A 20,048-nucleotide genomic window follows, 5' to 3' on the forward strand; every position below is an offset into this window, starting at 1 on the left:
GTTCTGATAGAGCCCTTCCCCCGTTCTTCTTCTGATTCTGCCCCCCCCCCCCCCTTCCTGTGTGGTATCTTGTCTTTACCTTGCACTGATCCACTCCACCTGTTCTGATAGAGCCCTTCCTTCTCTGTTCTCTGTGTGGGTATCTTGCTTTACCTTGCACTGATCCACTCCACCTGTTCTGATAGAGCCCTTCCTTCTCTGTTCTCTGTGTGGGTATCTTGCTTTACCTTGCACTGATCCACTCCACCTGTTCTGATAGAGCCCTTCCTTTCTCTGTTCTCTGTGTGGGTATCTTGCTTTTACCTTGCACTGATCCACTCCACCTGTTCTGATAGAGCCCTTCCTTCTCTGTTCTCTGTGTGGGTATCCTGCTTTACCTTGCACTGATCCACTCCACCTGTTCTGATAGAGCCCTTCCTTCTCTGTTCTCTGTGTGGGTATCCTGCTTTACCTTGCACTGATCCACTCCACCTGTTCTGATAGAGCCCTTCCTTCTCTGTTCTCTGTGTGGGTATCTTGCTTTACCTTGCACTGATCCACTCCACCTGTTCTGATAGAGCCCTTCCTTCTCTGTTCTCTGTGTGGGTATCTTGCTTTACCTTGCACTGATCCACTCCACCTGTTCTGATAGAGCCCTTCCTTCTCTGTTCTCTGTGTGGGTATCTTGCTTTACCTTGCACTGATCCACTCCACCTGTTCTGATAGAGCCCTTCCTTCTCTGTTCTCTGTGTGGGTATCTTGCTTTACCTTGCACTGATCCACTCCACCTGTTCTGATAGAGCCCTTCCTTCTCTGTTCTCTGTGTGGGTATCTTGCTTTACCTTGCACTGATCCACTCCACCTGTTCTGATAGAGCCCTTCCTTCTCTGTTCTCTGTGTGGGTATCTTGCTTTACCTTGCACTGATCCACTCCACCTGTTCTGATAGAGCCCTTCCTTCTCTGTTCTCTGTGTGGGTATCTTGCTTTACCTTGCACTGATCCACTCCACCTGTTCTGATAGAGCCCTTCCTTCTCTGTTCTCTGTGTGGGTATCTTGCTTTACCTTGCACTGATCCACTCCACCTGTTCTGATAGAGCCCTTCCTTCTCTGTTCTCTGTGTGGGTATCTTGCTTTACCTTGCACTGATCCACTCCACCTGTTCTGATAGAGCCCTTCCTTCTCTGTTCTCTGTGTGGGTATCTTGCTTTACCTTGCACTGATCCACTCCACCTGTTCTGATAGAGCCCTTCCTTCTCTGTTCTCTGTGTGGGTATCTTGCTTTACCTTGCACTGATCCACTCCACCTGTTCTGATAGAGCCCTTCCTTCTCTGTTCTCTGTGTGGGTATCCTGCTTTACCTTGCACTGATCCACTCCACCTGTTCTGATAGAGCCCTTCCTTCTCTGTTCTCTGTGTGGGTATCTGCTTTACCTTGCACTGATCCACTCCACCTGTTCTGATAGAGCCCTTCCTTCTCTGTTCTCTGTGTGGGTATCCTGCTTTACCTTGCACTGATCCACTCCACCTGTTCTGATAGAGCCCTTCCTTCCGTTCTTCTGTGTGGGTATCCTGCTTTACCTTGCACTGATCCACTCCACCTGTTCTGATAGAGCCCTTCCTTCTCTGTTCTCTGTGTGGGTATCCTGCTTTACCTTGCACTGATCCACTCCACCTGTCTGATAGAGCCCTTCCTTCTCTGTTCTCTGTGTGGGTATCCTGCTTTACCTTGCACTGATCCACTCCACCTGTTCTGATAGAGCCCTTCCTTCTCTGTTCTCTGTGTGGGTATCCTGCTTTACCTTGCACTGATCCACTCCACCTGTTCTGATAGAGCCCTTCCTTCTCTGTTCTCTGTGTGGGTATCCTGCTTTACCTTGCACTGATCCACTCCACCTGTTCTGATAGAGCCCTTCCTTCTCTGTTCTCTGTGTGGGTATCCTGCTTTACCTTGCACTGATCCACTCCACCTGTTCTGATAGAGCCCTTCCTTCTCTGTTCTCTGTGTGGGTATCCTGCTTTACCTTGCACTGATCCACTCCACCTGTTCTGATAGAGCCCTTCCTTCTCTGTTCTCTGTGTGGGTATCCTGCTTTACCTTGCACTGATCCACTCCACCTGTTCTGATAGAGCCCTTCCTTCTCTGTTCTCTGTGTGGGTATCCTGCTTTACCTTGCACTGATCCACTCCACCTGTTTCTGATAGAGCCCTTCCTTCTCTGTTCTCTGTGTGGGTATCCTGCTTTACCTTGCACTGATCCACTCCACCTGTTCTGATAGAGCCCTTCCTTCTCTGTTCTCTGTGTGGGTATCCTGCTTTACCTTGCACTGATCCACTCCACCTGTTCTGATAGAGCCCTTCCTTCTCTGTTCTCTGTGTGGGTATCCTGCTTTACCTTGCACTGATCCACTCCACCTGTTCTGATAGAGCCCTTCCTTCTCTGTTCTCTGTGTGGGTATCTTGCTTTACCTTGCACTGATCCACTCCACCTGTTCTGATAGAGCCCTTCCTTCTCTGTTCTCTGTGTGGGTATCTTGCTTTACCTTGCACTGATCCACTCCACCTGTTCTGATAGAGCCCTTCCTTCTCTGTTCTCTGTGTGGGTATCTTGCTTTACCTTGCACTGATCCACTCCACCTGTTCTGATAGAGCCCTTCCTTCTCTGTTCTCTGTGTGGGTATCTTGCTTTACCTTGCACTGATCCACTCCACCTGTTCTGATAGAGCCCTTCCTTCTCTGTTCTCTGTGTGGGTATCTTGCTTTACCTTGCACTGATCCACTCCACCTGTTCTGATAGAGCCCTTCCTTCTCTGTTCTCTGTGTGGGTATCTTGCTTTACCTTGCACTGATCCACTCCACCTGTTCTGATAGAGCCCTTCCTTCTCTGTTCTCTGTGTGGGTATCTTGCTTTACCTTGCACTGATCCACTCCACCTGTTCTGATAGAGCCCTTCCTTCTCTGTTCTCTGTGTGGGTATCTTGCTTTACCTTGCACTGATCCACTCCACCTGTTCTGATAGAGCCCTTCCTTCTCTGTTCTCTGTGTGGGTATCTTGCTTTACCTTGCACTGATCCACTCCACCTGTTCTGATAGAGCCCTTCCTTCTCTGTTCTCTGTGTGGGTATCTTGCTTTACCTTGCACTGATCCACTCCACCTGTTCTGATAGAGCCCTTCCTTCTCTGTTCTCTGTGTGGGTATCTTGCTTTACCTTGCACTGATCCACTCCACCTGTTCTGATAGAGCCCTTCCTTCTCTGTTCTCTGTGTGGGTATCTTGCTTTACCTTGCACTGATCCACTCCACCTGTTCTGATAGAGCCCTTCCTTCTCTGTTCTCTGTGTGGGTATCTTGCTTTACCTTGCACTGATCCACTCCACCTGTTCTGATAGAGCCCTTCCTTCTCTGTTCTCTGTGTGGGTATCTTGCTTTACCTTGCACTGATCCACTCCACCTGTTCTGATAGAGCCCTTCCTTCTCTGTTCTCTGTGTGGGTATCTTGCTTTACCTTGCACTGATCCACTCCACCTGTTCTGATAGAGCCCTTCCTTCTCTGTTCTCTGTGTGGGTATCTTGCTTTACCTTGCACTGATCCACTCCACCTGTTCTGATAGAGCCCTTCCTTCTCTGTTCTCTGTGTGGGTATCTTGCTTTACCTTGCACTGATCCACTCCACCTGTTCTGATAGAGCCCTTCCTTCTCTGTTCTCTGTGTGGGTATCTTGCTTTACCTTGCACTGATCCACCCCACCTGTTCTGATAGAGCCCTTCCTTCTCTGTTCTCTGTGTGGGTATCTTGCTTTACCTTGCACTGATCCACTCCACCTGTTCTGATAGAGCCCTTCCTTCTCTGTTCTCTGTGTGGGTATCTTGCTTTACCTTGCACTGATCCACTCCACCTGTTCTGATAGAGCCCTTCCTTCTCTGTTCTCTGTGTGGGTATCTTGCCTTACCTTGCACTGATCCACTCCACCTGTTCTGATAGAGCCCTTCCTTCTCTGTTCTCTGTGTGGGTACCTTGCTTTACCTTGCACTGATCCACTCCACCTGTTCTGATAGAGCCCTTCCTTCTCTGTTCTCTGTGTGGGTACCTTGCTTTACCTTGCACTGATCCACTCCACCTGTTCTGATAGAGCCCTTCCTTCTCTGTTCTCTGTGTGGGTATCTTGCTTTACCTTGCACTGATCCACTCCACCTGTTCTGATAGAGCCCTTCCTTCTCTGTTCTCTGTGTGGGTATCTTGCTTTACCTTGCACTGATCCACTCCACCTGTTCTGATAGAGCCCTTCCTTCTCTGTTCTCTGTGTGGGTATCTTGCTTTACCTTGCACTGATCCACTCCACCTGTTCTGATAGAGCCCTTCCTTCTCTGTTCTCTGTGTGGGTATCTTGCTTTACCTTGCACTGATCCACTCCACCTGTTCTGATAGAGCCCTTCCTTCTCTGTTCTCTGTGTGGGTATCTTGCTTTACCTTGCACTGATCCACTCCACCTGTTCTGATAGAGCCCTTCCTTCTCTGTTCTCTGTGTGGGTATCTTGCTTTACCTTGCACTGATCCACTCCACCTGTTCTGATAGAGCCCTTCCTTCTCTGTTCTCTGTGTGGGTATCTTGCTTTACCTTGCACTGATCCACTCCACCTGTTCTGATAGAGCCCTTCCTTCTCTGTTCTCTGTGTGGGTATCTTGCTTTACCTTGCACTGATCCACTCCACCTGTTCTGATAGAGCCCTTCCTTCTCTGTTCTCTGTGTGGGTATCTTGCTTTACCTTGCACTGATCCACTCCACCTGTTCTGATAGAGCCCTTCCTTCTCTGTTCTCTGTGTGGGTATCTTGCTTTACCTTGCACTGATCCACTCCACCTGTTCTGATAGAGCCCTTCCTTCTCTGTTCTCTGTGTGGGTATCTTGCTTTACCTTGCACTGATCCACTCCACCTGTTCTGATAGAGCCCTTCCTTCTCTGTTCTCTGTGTGGGTATCTTGCTTTACCTTGCACTGATCCACTCCACCTGTTCTGATAGAGCCCTTCCTTCTCTGTTCTCTGTGTGGGTATCTTGCTTTACCTTGCACTGATCCACTCCACCTGTTCTGATAGAGCCCTTCCTTCTCTGTTCTCTGTGTGGGTATCTTGCTTTACCTTGCACTGATCCACTCCACCTGTTCTGATAGAGCCCTTCCTTCTCTGTTCTCTGTGTGGGTATCTTGCTTTACCTTGCACTGATCCACTCCACCTGTTCTGATAGAGCCCTTCCTTCTCTGTTCTCTGTGTGGGTATCTTGCTTTACCTTGCACTGATCCACTCCACCTGTTCTGATAGAGCCCTTCCTTCTCTGTTCTCCGTGTGGGTATCTTGCTTTACCTTGCACTGATCCACTCCACCTGTTCTGATAGAGCCCTTCCTTCTCTGTTCTCCGTGTGGGTATCTTGCTTTACCTTGCACTGACTCACTCCACCTGTTCTGATAGAGCCCTTCCTTCTCTGTTCTCCGTGTGGGTATCTTGCTTTACCTTGCACTGACCCACTCCACCTGTTCTGATAGAGCCCTTCCTTCTCTGTTCTCCGTGTGGGTATCTTGCTTTACCTTGCACTGACCCACTCCACCTGTTCTGATAGAGCCCTTCCTTCTCTGTTCTCCGTGTGGGTATCTTGCTTTACCTTGCACTGATCCACTCCACCTGTTCTAATAGAGCCCTTCCTTCTCTGTTCTCTGTGTGGGTATCTTGCTTTACCTTGCACTGATCCACTCCACCTGTTCTAATAGAGCCCTTCCTTCTCTGTTCTCTGTGTGGGTATCTTGCTTTACCTTGCACTGATCCACTCCACCTGTTCTAATAGAGCCCTTCCTTCTCTGTTCTCTGTGTGGGTATCTTGCTTTACCTTGCACTGATCCACTCCACCTGTTCTAATAGAGCCCTTCCTTCTCTGTTCTCTGTGTGGGTATCTTGCTTTACCTTGCACTGATCCCCTCCACCTGTTCTAATAGAGCCCTTCCTTCTCTGTTCTCTGTGTGGGTATCTTGCTTTACCTTGCACTGATCCCCTCCACCTGTTCTAATAGAGCCCTTCCTTCTCTGTTCTCTGTGTGGGTATCTTGCTTTACCTTGCACTGATCCCCTCCACCTGTTCTAATAGAGCCCTTCCTTCTCTGTTCTCTGTGTGGGTATCTTGCTTTACCTTGCACTGATCCACTCCACCTGTTCTGATAGAGCCCTTCCTTCTCTGTTCTCTGTGTGGGTATCTTGCTTTACCTTGCACTGATCCACTCCACCTGTTCTGATAGAGCCCTTCCTTCTCTGTTCTCTGTGTGGGTATCTTGCTTTACCTTGCACTGATCCACTCCACCTGTTCTGATAGAGCCCTTCCTTCTCTGTTCTCTGTGTGGGTATCTTGCTTTACCTTGCACTGATCCACTCCACCTGTTCTGATAGAGCCCTTCCTTCTCCGTTCTCTGTGTGGGTATCTTGCTTTACCTTGCACTGATCCACTCCACCTGTTCTGATAGAGCCCTTCCTTCTCCGTTCTCTGTGTGGGTATCTTGCTTTACCTTGCACTGATCCACTCCACCTGTTCTGATAGAGCCCTTCCTTCTCCGTTCTCTGTGTGGGTATCTTGCTTTACCTTGCACTGATCCACTCCACCTGTTCTGATAGAGCCCTTCCTTCTCCGTTCTCTGTGTGGGTATCTTGCTTTACCTTGCACTGATCCACTCCACCTGTTCTGATAGAGCCCTTCCTTCTCCGTTCTCTGTGTGGGTATCTTGCTTTACCTTGCACTGATCCACTCCACCTGTTCTAATAGAGCCCTTCCTTCTCCGTTCTCTGTGTGGGTATCTTGCTTTACCTTGCACTGATCCACTCCACCTGTTCTGATAGAGCCCTTCCTTCTCTGTTCTCTGTGTGGGTATCTTGCTTTACCTTGCACTGATCCACTCCACCTGTTCTGATAGAGCCCTTCCTTCTCTGTTCTCTGTGTGGGTATCTTGCTTTACCTTGCACTGATCCACTCCACCTGTTCTGATAGAGCCCTTCCTTCTCTGTTCTCTGTGTGGGTATCTTGCTTTACCTTGCACTGATCCACTCCACCTGTTCTGATAGAGCCCTTCCTTCTCTGTTCTCTGTGTGGGTATCTTGCTTTACCTTGCACTGATCCACTCCACCTGTTCTGATAGAGCCCTTCCTTCTCTGTTCTCTGTGTGGGTATCTTGCTTTACCTTGCACTGATCCACTCCACCTGTTCTGATAGAGCCCTTCCTTCTCTGTTCTCTGTGTGGGTATCTTGCTTTACCTTGCACTGATCCACTCCACCTGTTCTGATAGAGCCCTTCCTTCTCTGTTCTCTGTGTGGGTATCTTGCTTTACCTTGCACTGATCCACTCCACCTGTTCTGATAGAGCCCTTCCTTCTCTGTTCTCTGTGTGGGTATCTTGCTTTACCTTGCACTGATCCACTCCACCTGTTCTGATAGAGCCCTTCCTTCTCTGTTCTCTGTGTGGGTATCTTGCTTTACCTTGCACTGATCCACTCCACCTGTTCTGATAGAGCCCTTCCTTCTCTGTTCTCTGTGTGGGTATCTTGCTTTACCTTGCACTGATCCACTCCACCTGTTCTGATAGAGCCCTTCCTTCTCTGTTCTCTGTGTGGGTATCTTGCTTTACCTTGCACTGATCCACTCCACCTGTTCTGATAGAGCCCTTCCTTCTCTGTTCTCTGTGTGGGTATCTTGCTTTACCTTGCACTGATCCACTCCACCTGTTCTGATAGAGCCCTTCCTTCTCTGTTCTCTGTGTGGGTATCTTGCTTTACCTTGCACTGATCCACTCCACCTGTTCTAATAGAGCCCTTCCTTCTCTGTTCTCTGTGTGGGTATCTTGCTTTACCTTGCACTGATCCACTCCACCTGTTCTAATAGAGCCCTTCCTTCTCTGTTCTCTGTGTGGGTATCTTGCTTTACCTTGCACTGATCCACTCCACCTGTTCTGATAGAGCCCTTCCTTCTCTGTTCTCTGTGTGGGTATCTTGCTTTACCTTGCACTGATCCACTCCACCTGTTCGTGTGGGTATCTTGCTTTACCTTGCACTGATCCACTCCACCTGTTCTAATAGAGCCCTTCCTTCTCTGTTCTCTGTGTGGGTATCTTGCTTTACCTTGCACTGATCCACTCCACCTGTTCTAATAGAGCCCTTCCTTCTCTGTTCTCTGTGTGGGTATCTTGCTTTACCTTGCACTGATCCACTCCACCTGTTCTAATAGAGCCCTTCCTTCTCTGTTCTCTGTGTGGGTATCTTGCTTTACCTTGCACTGATCCACTCCACCTGTTCTAATAGAGCCCTTCCTTCTCTGTTCTCTGTGTGGGTATCTTGCTTTACCTTGCACTGATCCACTCCACCTGTTCTAATAGAGCCCTTCCTTCTCTGTTCTCTGTGTGGGTATCTTGCTTTACCTTGCACTGATCCACTCCACCTGTTCTAATAGAGCCCTTCCTTCTCTGTTCTCTGTGTGGGTATCTTGCTTTACCTTGCACTGATCCACTCCACCTGTTCTAATAGAGCCCTTCCTTCTCTGTTCTCTGTGTGGGTATCTTGCTTTACCTTGCACTGATCCACTCCACCTGTTCTGATAGAGCCCTTCCTTCTCTGTTCTCTGTGTGGGTACCTTGCTTTACCTTGCACTGATCCACTCCACCTGTTCTATATGACGAATGCTTGCATTGCTGCTGCCTGGCTCGCCTTGTCTGTGCGCAAGAGGGACGTCTGAACGGCTCCTACTAAAGCCGACCCAATCTGTGTGAGCAACACATGAAACAGCTTATGCTGCTGTTGTACCGATTCTTTGCATGCAGGGGAAGCTCAGAGTGTTAGTGCTCATTTGTTCCATGTGTGAGTGAGTCTTTCTTCTGCTGCACCCTGTGTTTTATCTGTTAATTGTGAGAGAAATCTTCTTTTCTGCCGTGATGTGGACGACTCCGTGCAATAATGATTTCAATAGTTTTACCTTTTTGCCTATGGTCGCTGGTGTCACATACGTTTTACTCTCCTGTGGAGGAGAAAACTAATTTTTACTCCCTTGAAATCACATTGACTTATTTATTTATTTTATTTGATGTGTCATAGTTTAAACATAACCTTTACACATGTAAAATGATATAATACAAAAGATAAAACATATATTACGTTATACATTACATTTACACTCAAAGTTGAAAAATAGGGAGAAAAATAATCCCACATCAAAGTCTCATGTGGAGCACTGGTTGCCACAGAGGTTAAAGGCATGGTCTAGTGAAAAATGTTATTTAAAAAATAGATAGGCAACATAAAAAAAAAATACTAGCATTCTCTTTTTTAAAACTTCCTATGTAAAATTTTGAGCTATTCAAGCTCAAAATTCGCAAAAGCAAGCACATGGGCGCATCCATTTTGTGAAATGGATGCCCTCCTGTGCTGGCTTTTGCTTTTGCGGCACTAATGAAGGAAAAGCCAGCCAGCGGTAGTAAACAAAGGCTACTGCTGGGTGGCTATCCCTTCATTAGTGCCGGGACTCGGAGGACGCGGACCGGAGACCAGAGCAGGAAAGCTGCAGCTGAATCTCGGTAAGTGCTATTTATTTTTTTTACAAAAAATAAGCACTAGCTGCGGTTTTTTTTCTATGTTTTCCGGGCTGGAGGAGCCCGGAAAACTTAGAAATAAAACCGCAGCTTTAAAAACGTATTTATGTTTGCGGTCGCTTTTGAAGCGACCGCAAACATAAATACAACGTTATTGTGTTGGAAAACGCTGCGGTTTTTATTTCCGAGTTTCTCAGGCTCCTCCAGCTCGGAGGAGCTTGAGAAACTCGGAAAGAAAAACCGCAGCGTTTTCCAACACAACCGCGTTGTGTTTCTTCCTGAATCTGCTTTCCCATTTGGGGCTCTCGGGCTCCCTACAGGGAGCCCGAGAGCCCCAAATGGGAAAGCAGATTTAGGCAGAAACAACGCAGCATTGCGGAAAACAACCACGTTGTTTCTGCCTGAATCTGCTTTCCCATTTGGGGCTCAATGGGAAAGCAGATTTAGGCAGAAACAACGCAGCATTTAGCATTTCCCATTTGGGGCTCTCCGAGAGCCCCAAATGGGAAATCAGCTGTAGGCAGAAACACTACGCGGCATGTAAACACAACCGCGTTGTGTTTCTGCCTGCTGTGGCTTTCACTTTGAGTCTCCGGTGCTCCTCAGCACCGGAGACCCAAAGTGATAGCCACAGCAGGCAGAAACACAACGCGGTTGTGTTGGAAAATGCTGCAGTTTTTCTTTCCGAGTTTCTCAGGCTCCTCCGAGCCGGAGGAGCCTGAGAAACTTGGAAAGAAAAACCGCAGCGATTTCCAACACAATAACTTTGTATTTATGTTTGCGGTCGCTTCAAAAGCGACCGCAAACATAAATACAACGTTTTTAAAGCTGCGGTTTTATTTCTAAGTTTTCCGGGCTCCTCCAGCCCGGAAAACTTAGAAAGAAAACCGCAGCTAGTGCTTATTTTTTTTTTAAAATAAATAGCACTTACCGAGATTCAGCTGCAGCTTTCCTGCTCTGGTCTCCGGTCCCCGTCCTCCGCGTACAGCACTAATGAAGGGAAAGCCACCCAGCGGTAGCTTTTGTTTAATACAGCTGGCTGGCTTTTCCTTCATTAGTGCCGCAAAAGCAAAAGCCAGCACAGGAGGGCCTCCATTTCACAAAATGGCTGCGCCCATGTGCTTGCTTTTGCAAATTTTGAGCTTGAATAGCTCAAAATTTTACATAGGAAGTTTTAAAAAAGAGAATGCTAGTATTTTGTTTTTATGTTGCCTATCTATTTTTTAAATACATTTTTTTACTAGACCATGCCTTTAAGATTAATCCTAAACCTTCCAGCTATCCCCTCTTTTGCACTACCTTTCAGAAGGCTCTGAAATACCATTAGCATCCACAAAAAAGCACTGCGCTAGTGCAGAGCGATCCCAGTTAGGGTGATGGTTTGGTCAGGGAGAAGCAGCGAGTGGTCAGGAAAACAGTAGGGACTAGCATGGCCATGGGTGATCAATCGGTGAGTAGAAAGCTAAACAACGCCCAGAATCTGTGGGTCCTCGCATCCCATCTCTCTCCTATCCCCATTTCCCATTCCAATAGTTTTGGCTGATAGGTAGCGCTTTACAGCAGCACCTAAAGCCAAAACTAAAAAGGTGCATTCGGGTGGCAATAGCATCAGAACACGCGGCAAACCACTGAAAATTGAGGGTCATCTTGCGCTTAGGCAAGCCTTAAAGACTTTTCTATTCCCCAAATGCGGTGCTTTGGGCGGTAGTTACTTTTGTTTTGTGAGGGAAATTCGTGCCTAGAAGGTGGGGTTCAATGCACTGCATGTGGCAGCTTAAATTGTAGAAAGAATCCTTCACCTGGAACTCTACTGCTACCCACAGTCGGCGGAAAAATATAGGTAGGGTGGTAACAGTGATAGAGGCAGTTTTTTTAATACCACCAGTTTTATCGCTCCACATGAAAATGGGTTTAGTTACCCAAAATATTAAAAAGGCCTGCCTTGAGATGGAGGTAATACCTCCATGAAAAGAGGTGTTGACGGACCAGGCAGATTTACCCCCTCTCGGTAATTGCACCTCTCCCCAATGCAGTCCTAGCCAATATGGAAAATAACAAAAACGCTAAGGCAGTTCAGCGCAATTACCGCTTGCAGTAACCGTAATTGACTTTGGCGGTGTTAGCAAATCTAATCCAGCCACACTTTAAATGAGCCCTCGGATTATAATCTTTCAAAGCCACATAGGTTTCTCCTGCACCTGCAGCTTTGAGCTACTGGAGGAGAAGAAGAAAAGTCCTACCCTGGTCAACAAACCGACTGCACTTATCATGCCATCTCTGTACTAGTTTGGTGAGTCCTGCGAGCATTTTCATGGTAGTTACATTTAATTCAGTTCTGTGTTTCTGGTGCTTGCTCTGTGTTTTAAGACGCTTGATTACCTTTCTTTATCCGTTGCTGCCACCATGTGGCCACCTACTAGTGCTGGCCAACGTTTGCATTGGGAGATAAGGGAGCAGTTCTTGAGAGCTCACAAGCCCCGTCAGCATTCCGTTCAAATCCCTCGCAAGCCAATCCAATTGCAATACCACATCCGAGGCTTGAGTGTATTTCTGGACCTCATCAGGCCATCTATCACTTAAGCAATATCAGCCTTAAGATGCTAGAAGCCTCCCAACAACAAGCACTTACATGTGTACATTCAAACCACAATAACATAATTTCATGAAAGATGCCTGAGTGCTATGGACGTTTGGCCATGTGGAAGAGGTGTAGAGTAGAAGCTAATGTGTTCCCATATAGTGTACCACGTGTTTGCAAGTACATTGTGTATGTGTGTAGTCACTCAATATTCTTAGGCGGTATGGAGAAAAGCTCTAAACTATTAAACAATTGGCTTTATGGTACACTGAATCGCTTCTAGGCGCTACTAACTTTGACATTAAATCAAATAAAGCACAGCCGGATACAATTATTTGCCCAGGATCACAGAATCTGTGCCAGCATTTATGTTACACCAACGGATGATGCTTTGCTTGTAAGGGCTTTGAGGAACTACATTCTTTTTCTGTGTTCCATATGCCGTGGAAAAACCCCGGCGTAGTAGTTTCAGAGTGCCCAGGCACGTCCATGAAGTGGGGTACTCTGCCCCCCTCAGGGGTATCCCTTCCTTGGTCTGCTGGAGAAAAAGTAGCAGGGAAAATAAGACGGTGGGAAAGAGGGGACAAGTGCCATGGATAAAACGCGGGAGCGATGGAGCCAGGGTCATGGGGGGTAGGGAGGAATTTGTTTTATAGTAGCATGGATGCATGTCAGATCATATGTGATCATAATCATGTTAGGTGAAACTAACATGACTCAATTCAAAAGGGGATTCGCACGTGGAGATCATTACCGACCTCTCAGCCAATCAGAATGTTTAGAGTGCAGTCAATCAGTCAATAACTACTGGTATTTGTGCATTCTGAACATTCTGTCTTCAAAAGCAGACAGGAAAACAACAGTGCAATTTCCAGGGAAGATTTCTTTTAACGAGACCCTTCCTCTCTTGTGGGACCATTTTTCCCTGCAACATCCCATCTAACATATAAAAGAGAAAGCTACAACACGTGATAAAGCTTTCACTTTCTCATGAAGAAACCATATGACACTTAATGAATGCTTATGTTAAACCTGTTTCAGTGCAACCAGGTTTGCATGTAAAATGATTAACTTGTGGAGACATGTTGCCTAGACACTACAGAATAAAACCCCATTGAATTTACTAACTCAATTTGTCATTTTACTGCAGGAACAAAACTTCAACTTCTATTGGTAAGGCCGGTAAAATAGCTCAGCGGGTTGAGTGCTTGCTGCTGCGATCTGAGCGTGATCTGTAGGTTGCAGGTTCAAATCCCGGCAAGGCCAACTCAGCTTTTCATCCTTCTGAGGTCGATAAATGAGTACCAATTTCGGTTGGGTGATATTGTATGTAAAGCGCTTTGGATTAAGGCGCTATATAAATAACACATCATTAACATTATTGTGGCTGCCACAATGGTCTGCTGTGTTTTGCATACTATGCGCTAATAGCTTTATAGACCTTGGAAGGGGCCATTAACCCATGGGATAATGATCCTTCCCAATTTATGACCCGTTGCTTCACCTTGGGCCATAACTTAGTGCTGGGTCATTATCCCGAAATAATGACCCCCCTCCTTGGCCTACAAGGTGTATTCAAAATGCATTATTTTTCTCCATTGTAATGGCAAATGAAGGAGCAGCAGATCAATCTATGCCCATGTTCATGTCAAGAGGCTTCACTAAGTTCAAGAGACACAAAAGCCACTCTCATTTAAGAGTGCTGCAAGGTTCCCTTTCTATAGATCCTGCCCGTTCATGCCCTTAGGACCAAGGGTTAGAGTGTGTGTGCTCGCCTGGCCTTTGGGCATTCATTGAACACACCAAGGCAGTGCAGGAAGGCCTCAAAGCCTGTGCCCACAGTGCCAGATAGCCTCGCCATGAAGGCTTCATAATGGACAGTTGACGGCCCAGAGTGCTGAACTTAATGTGATGGTGCCCTTTCCCCAAGCTAGCATTCCATGCATTATTTTACAACATTACCTATCATACCAGTGTGGAAGTGACCAATTCACTACATAAAATGGCAAGCCTTGTTCCCTCTTCCTCGGCCAAGGGAAATCTGTTATGGCTAGGGGTGGGGAGAGGCACTTCTCAAGCTCTCCTTTTGTGTCCTGAAGCACTCATTCTGCATTCGCTCTGGCATGTCCAATAGCAGGCTTGGCTTTAACTCAAACCACTTGGCCACTCCTCTGCCGCCCACAATCAAAGGAGCACCCTTCAATGCTCGCTCACTAGTGGCCTACGCCCTCAATATTGCTGACCTCATCACTGCTAACCGCCTGGGTTTCCTGGCCACCACCGAAACCAACCTGGCTTCATCAGGCAGCAGGCCCAGCAATCTCACTAGCCCTTCCAGAGGGATATACTATTATCAGGGATGACAGAAAATCAGGCAAAGGAGGGGGAGTGGCCTTCATTTCTAAAACCCGCCTAGGCCTCAGAGCCACCTCCCATACCAGCCTTCCTTCTGCGGAACTTTTATCAGTCAAAATCGCACTTTCACCCACTCAAACTATTCCTATAGATCTCATCTACCGCCCTCCAGGCCCGATCTCCTCCTTTGATGAAGACATCACCAGCCTCCTCTCCACCAACACTAAACAGGGCTCCCAAACCATCCTCCTGGGAGACCTTAACCTTGGTTTACAGAACCCTACCGATACACATGCCCTAGCCTTGGAGAACTCCATCTGCCAACTTAACTTCAAACATATTGTCATAGAACCTGCACACACCAAGGGTCAAATCCTGGACTGGGTGTCCAACCTCAATTGTTCCATAACAATTCTCCAGAATGAACCAGTGGCCTGGTCGGACCACCACTTCATTTCGTTCTCCAACCAAGGGATAACCCCCCCAAGCACTATTGTCGCAAACATAGGCAAACACAGGATGGAAGTCTGATGGGCAGCAGCATAGAGACAGAAGACAAAAGCCTCATCGGATAGGCTTGTTGCTAGCCTATCCGATGAGGCTTTTGTTTTCTGTCTCTATGCTGCTGCCCATCAGATTTCCATCCTATGTTTGCCTATCTTGCCTGCGCTTATTTGTAATTGTTTGTCATCAGACCGAACTGTAACCATTGGTCTTCCTAACTGTGGTTTTTTTTCTATGCATGTAACACCCACGTTTTCCAGCGCCCAGTTACCTCAGGGTTCGGAGTGCGATACAAATAATAAACAAGTACAAAATACAAAATACAAACCACTTCAGCCATCAGACGTAGAGGATTAAATAGGAAGTTCTGGTTAGTAGCCACCACAACTCCCAAGAACTCTTGCCCACGAGGGCATCACACATGCACAACATGACTTAACTGTAATATCACCACCACACTAGTAATGGCCTCCATGACAGTTCCGCAGCCAATAAGAGGCTATCATCCCTTTCATTCAATTGTCTTCTTTTTCTGATCAAAATAATAAAAACCATACATACATCCCAGCGATCGCGATTACTTACCCGTACGTTTTCATGCCCATACGTGTTGTGAGTTAAGTCTGAAAATGTTTGACTCTGACTTTTCCCACTCTTCCCCTTTCCCCACTATCTCTGACCGATGTTTCCTTTTCACCCCACAGACCACAGTCTGGCTGCCACCCTGGGCGGGGCCACAATTAGACTCTATACAAACAAAGCTCTGCACTTTAAGACCACTACGGTGGTGATGGGCGCAGTATAAAAGACAAATAACGTAACAGAAGGTATTTAACTAAATTGCCACACAACCAGCAAAGAGAATAGAAAAAATTCACAAAGACAATATTATCGAGGTAAAATCTGCAGTCTTTCCCATCTCTAAACCCACACAGAGGATCCCGATTCTGAGGTGCATGCACAAATATGAATGTGTTCTTCCACGAAGCAAGAACACTTTCCTTAAAAGCACCATATTCTGTCAAAGTGAAAATGCAGCGACCTAGCATTCAAGCCTCGAATTTTGCATGTGCCTGATTTACAGTTTGACAATAACCCTAGCAACCATCAGAAATGCAGGACAGGCACTGCCAGGGGAGTTTTCCTGCAAGAGCCCTGGTTTTGCACATCACACAAAAGGAGTTAATACAAGGCACATGCAAGGTATCCTACTGCACACGTTTCCTCTCGAGAAATAGCATTTCCTAGAAAGCAGCAACACCTTTTCTAGTTGACCGGAAGCTTAACCACACTTTCATGAATTAGAGTTGTTGCTGATCCTCATTGAGACTCAGAGAAGAGGGGGGTTTGGTGGAGCCTGGATCCTGGGGCGAGGGTGGCAACAACGTGCCCCATTTGGTAGCCCATTGAAAGCCGTATGCTTGCATAAACACTGGAAGTCTGGGGCTCACGGGGTGGGGGGGCGTATAACGCCTTCCCGGTCGAACTCGGGGATCAGAGAGTAGCTAAGGGCATCTTGAATATTTACACGACTACTCCACCCCCATTAATGAGTACAATCTTGATCAGCCCCTACTGTGATTCTACCATTGTAATTGTAATTGTTTATTTGTAAAGTGCTTATACGCAGGTGATGTGCTTCAAAGCGCTTCATTGATTCTTTGGTAGCAACTAGGGCTTCTAATCCTGTGCTAACTGGGGCGAACGCCTTGCCACTGGGGACACGGTTTGTGGGTAACCACAGGTGCTCTGGCCATCAGAAATGTATTAGACAGATGGCCTCTAGGGGCGACCCACCACCGTGCGATGGGAGGATGGATAGTTTGTAACCTATGTGCTCATGTCTTCCTATGCTGCATCTGCAGGGGAAACCATATGATACTCCTGCATGCTCCATGATTGGTTTGCACTGATGGACTGTATAGGATGTGTTTTTTGTGCCGAATAAAGCTTGTATTGATTCAATTAGAAAAGTGTCAGTCTTTAGGGCATGCGTGCAGTGTCACTAGCGCACATGTTTCTATCAAAACCATAGATTTTAGCAGCTTCTGCTGATGGAAAGCACCACTTCTCCCCTCCAATTCTTCCACCCGCCTCAGGTTCTCTCGAGTTTACACCAGCCTAACCTGGTACTGGGTCTCCATTTAAGTCTACAGATACATCACCCAGGCTCTCTACAGTTTACACCAGGTTCATCTGGGACTGGGTCTCCATTTGAGTTTACAGAGGGTATCACCCAGACCCTCTCCGTGTCACACCAGTCTCACCTGGGACTGGGGCTCTATTTGAGTCTACAGGTGGCATCACCCATGCACTCTACAGTTTATATCTGGTTCAGCTAGGTGTGGGGCTCCTTTTGAGTCTATAGAGAGTATCATCCAGGCTCTCTCGAGTTTACACCAAACTCACCTGGGACTGGAGCTATATTTGAGTTTACAGAGGGCATCACCCAGGCTGTCGACAGTTTACACCAAACTCACCTGGGAATGGGGCTCCAACTGAGTCTACAGAGGGTATTACCCATCTTCTCTCCAATTCACACCAAACTCACCTGGGACTGGGGCTCCATTTGAGTTTACAGAGGGTATCACCCAGACCCTCTCCGTGTCACACCAGTCTCACCTGGGACTGGGGCTCTATTTGAGTCTACAGGTGGCATCACCCATGCACTCTACAGTTTATATCTGGTTCAGCTAGGTGTGGGGCTCCTTTTGAGTCTATAGAGAGTATCATCCAGGCTCTCTCGAGTTTACACCAAACTCACCTGGGACTGGAGCTATATTTGAGTTTACAGAGGGCATCACCCAGGCTGTCGACAGTTTACACCAAACTCACCTGGGAGTGGGGCTCCAACTGAGTCTACAGAGGGTATTACCCATCTTCTCTCCAATTCACACCAAACTCACCTGGGACTGGGGCTACATTTGAGTCTACAGAGGCATCACCCAGGCTCTCTACAGTTAACACCCGTCTCACCTGGGACTGGGCCTCCATTTGAGTCCACAGATACATCACCCAGGCTCTCTACAGTTTACACCAGGTTCATCTGGGACGGGGTCTCCAGTTCAGTTTACATAGGTCAACACCCAGGCTCTCTCCAGTTTACACCAGTCTCACCTCAGACGGGGGCTCTATTTGAGTCTACAGATGGCATCACCCATGCACTCTCCAGTTTATATCAGGTTCAGCTGGGTGTGGGGCTCCATTTAAATCTATAGAGGGCATCACCCAGACTATCTCGAGTTTACACCAGGTTCAGCTGAGATTGGGTCTCCATTTGAGTGTACAGAGGGCATCACTCAGGCTCTCTCCAGTTTACACCAACCTCACCTGGGAATGGGGCTCCATTTGAGTCTACAGAGGCATCACCCAGGCTCTCTACAGTTAACACCCGTCTCACCTGGGACTGGGCCTCCATTTGAGTCCACAGATACATCACCCAGGCTCTCTACAGTTTACACCAGGTTCATCTGGGACGGGGTCTCCAGTTCAGTTTACATAGGTCAACACCCAGGCTCTCTCCAGTTTACACCAGTCTCACCTCAGACGGGGGCTCTATTTGAGTCTACAGATGGCATCACCCATGCACTCTCCAGTTTATATCAGGTTCAGCTGGGTGTGGGGCTCCATTTAAATCTATAGAGGGCATCACCCAGACTATCTCGAGTTTACACCAGGTTCAGCTGAGATTGGGTCTCCATTTGAGTGTACAGAGGGCATCACTCAGGCTCTCTCCAGTTTACACCAACCTCACCTGGGAATGGGGCTCCATTTGAGTCTACAGACACATCACCCAGTATACACTCTCTACAGTATACACCAGGTGCAGCTGGGACTGGGTCTCCATTTAAGTTTACAAAGGTCTCTCTCTCCAGGTTACACCAGACTCACCTGGGACTGGGGCTACATTTGATTCTACACAGGGCATCACCCAGGTTCTCTCCAGTTTACACCAAACTCACCTGGGAGTGGGGATACATTTGAGTCTACACAGGGCATCACCGAGGCTCTCTACAGTTTACACCAGGTTGGGCTGGGACTGGGTCTCCGTTTGAGTTTACAGAGGGCATCACACAGGCTCTCTCCAGTTTACACCAAACTCACTGGAGAGTGGGGCTCCATTTGAGTCTACAGAAGGCCTCACTCAGGTTATCTACATTTTACACCAGACTCACCTGGAACGGGGTCTACATTAGAGTCTACAGAAGGCATCACCCAGGCTCTCTCCATTTTACACCAGACTCACCTGGGACTGGGTCTCCATTTGAGTCTACAGAGGGCATCACCAAGGTTCTTATTAGTTTCATCTGTAACCTTCAGTGTAGGTATTGTGCCATGGTGGGCGGGGTGGGTGGGAGCGGCGCTGTCTGCAAGATTTGTGGATGGAATTGTGTTGCAATAGGCAGTTGCTCTTGATTCTAAGCGCCTCCTGCTCCTCCTTTAAAAACCTACACAGAAAAAGAAGTAATGGGATGTTAGGCCTTGAATCACCTCAAAAGAATGAGCGCATTAAATATTGCACAACATAAGTAACATTTAGCTTCCATAAATCACCCGCAGGGTGCAAAGCATTCATGGCAAAATGGTAATATTTCCAAGACCTGCTTACAATCTATTTGTATTGGCCAATTACCTTTAATAAAACCTCAGAACAGATCCTGATATGTTTTCATCATTTTTTCCTTTTGGGTTGTTTTTATTGTTGCTTAAGCCGTCCTGCGACTGGCTCCATAACCCTCTTTTCACACCCCTTATCTCTTTGCGTCCCTGGGACTGGCTCCATAACCCTCTTTTCACACCCCTTACCACTTTGCTTCCCTCCGACTGGCTCCATAACCCTCTTTTCACACCCCTTAGCACTTTGCTTCCCTCCGACTGGCTCCATAACCCTCTTTTCACACCCCTTAGCACTTTGCTTCCCTCCGACTGGCTCCATAACCCTCTTTTCACACCCCTTAGCACTTTGCTTCCCTCCGACTGGCTCCATAACCCTCTTTTCACACCCCTTAGCACTTTGCTTCCCTCCGACTGGCT

General features: G+C 47.4%; 1 protein-coding gene across 2 annotated transcripts in view; it reads right to left on the reverse strand.

The window, feature by feature from the left end:
• LOC138453051 (sterile alpha motif domain-containing protein 12-like) overlaps positions 1 to 20,048 on the reverse strand; it is a 250,784-nt gene that overhangs the window by 175,158 nt on the left and 55,578 nt on the right. For both annotated transcript variants that reach the window (XM_069605508.1, XM_069605509.1), the window contains exon 2: positions 19,261 to 19,462. In XM_069605508.1, coding sequence (XP_069461609.1) covers positions 19,261 to 19,278 — 18 coding nt within the window. In that variant the 5' untranslated portion in view covers positions 19,279 to 19,462. The remainder of the gene's footprint in view (positions 1 to 19,260; positions 19,463 to 20,048) is intronic.

The sequence above is a fragment of the Ambystoma mexicanum genome, chromosome 4p (genome assembly GCF_040938575.1).
Source record: "Ambystoma mexicanum isolate Mex_15411 chromosome 4p, UKY_AmexF1_1, whole genome shotgun sequence".
NCBI lineage: Eukaryota > Metazoa > Chordata > Amphibia > Caudata > Ambystomatidae > Ambystoma > Ambystoma mexicanum.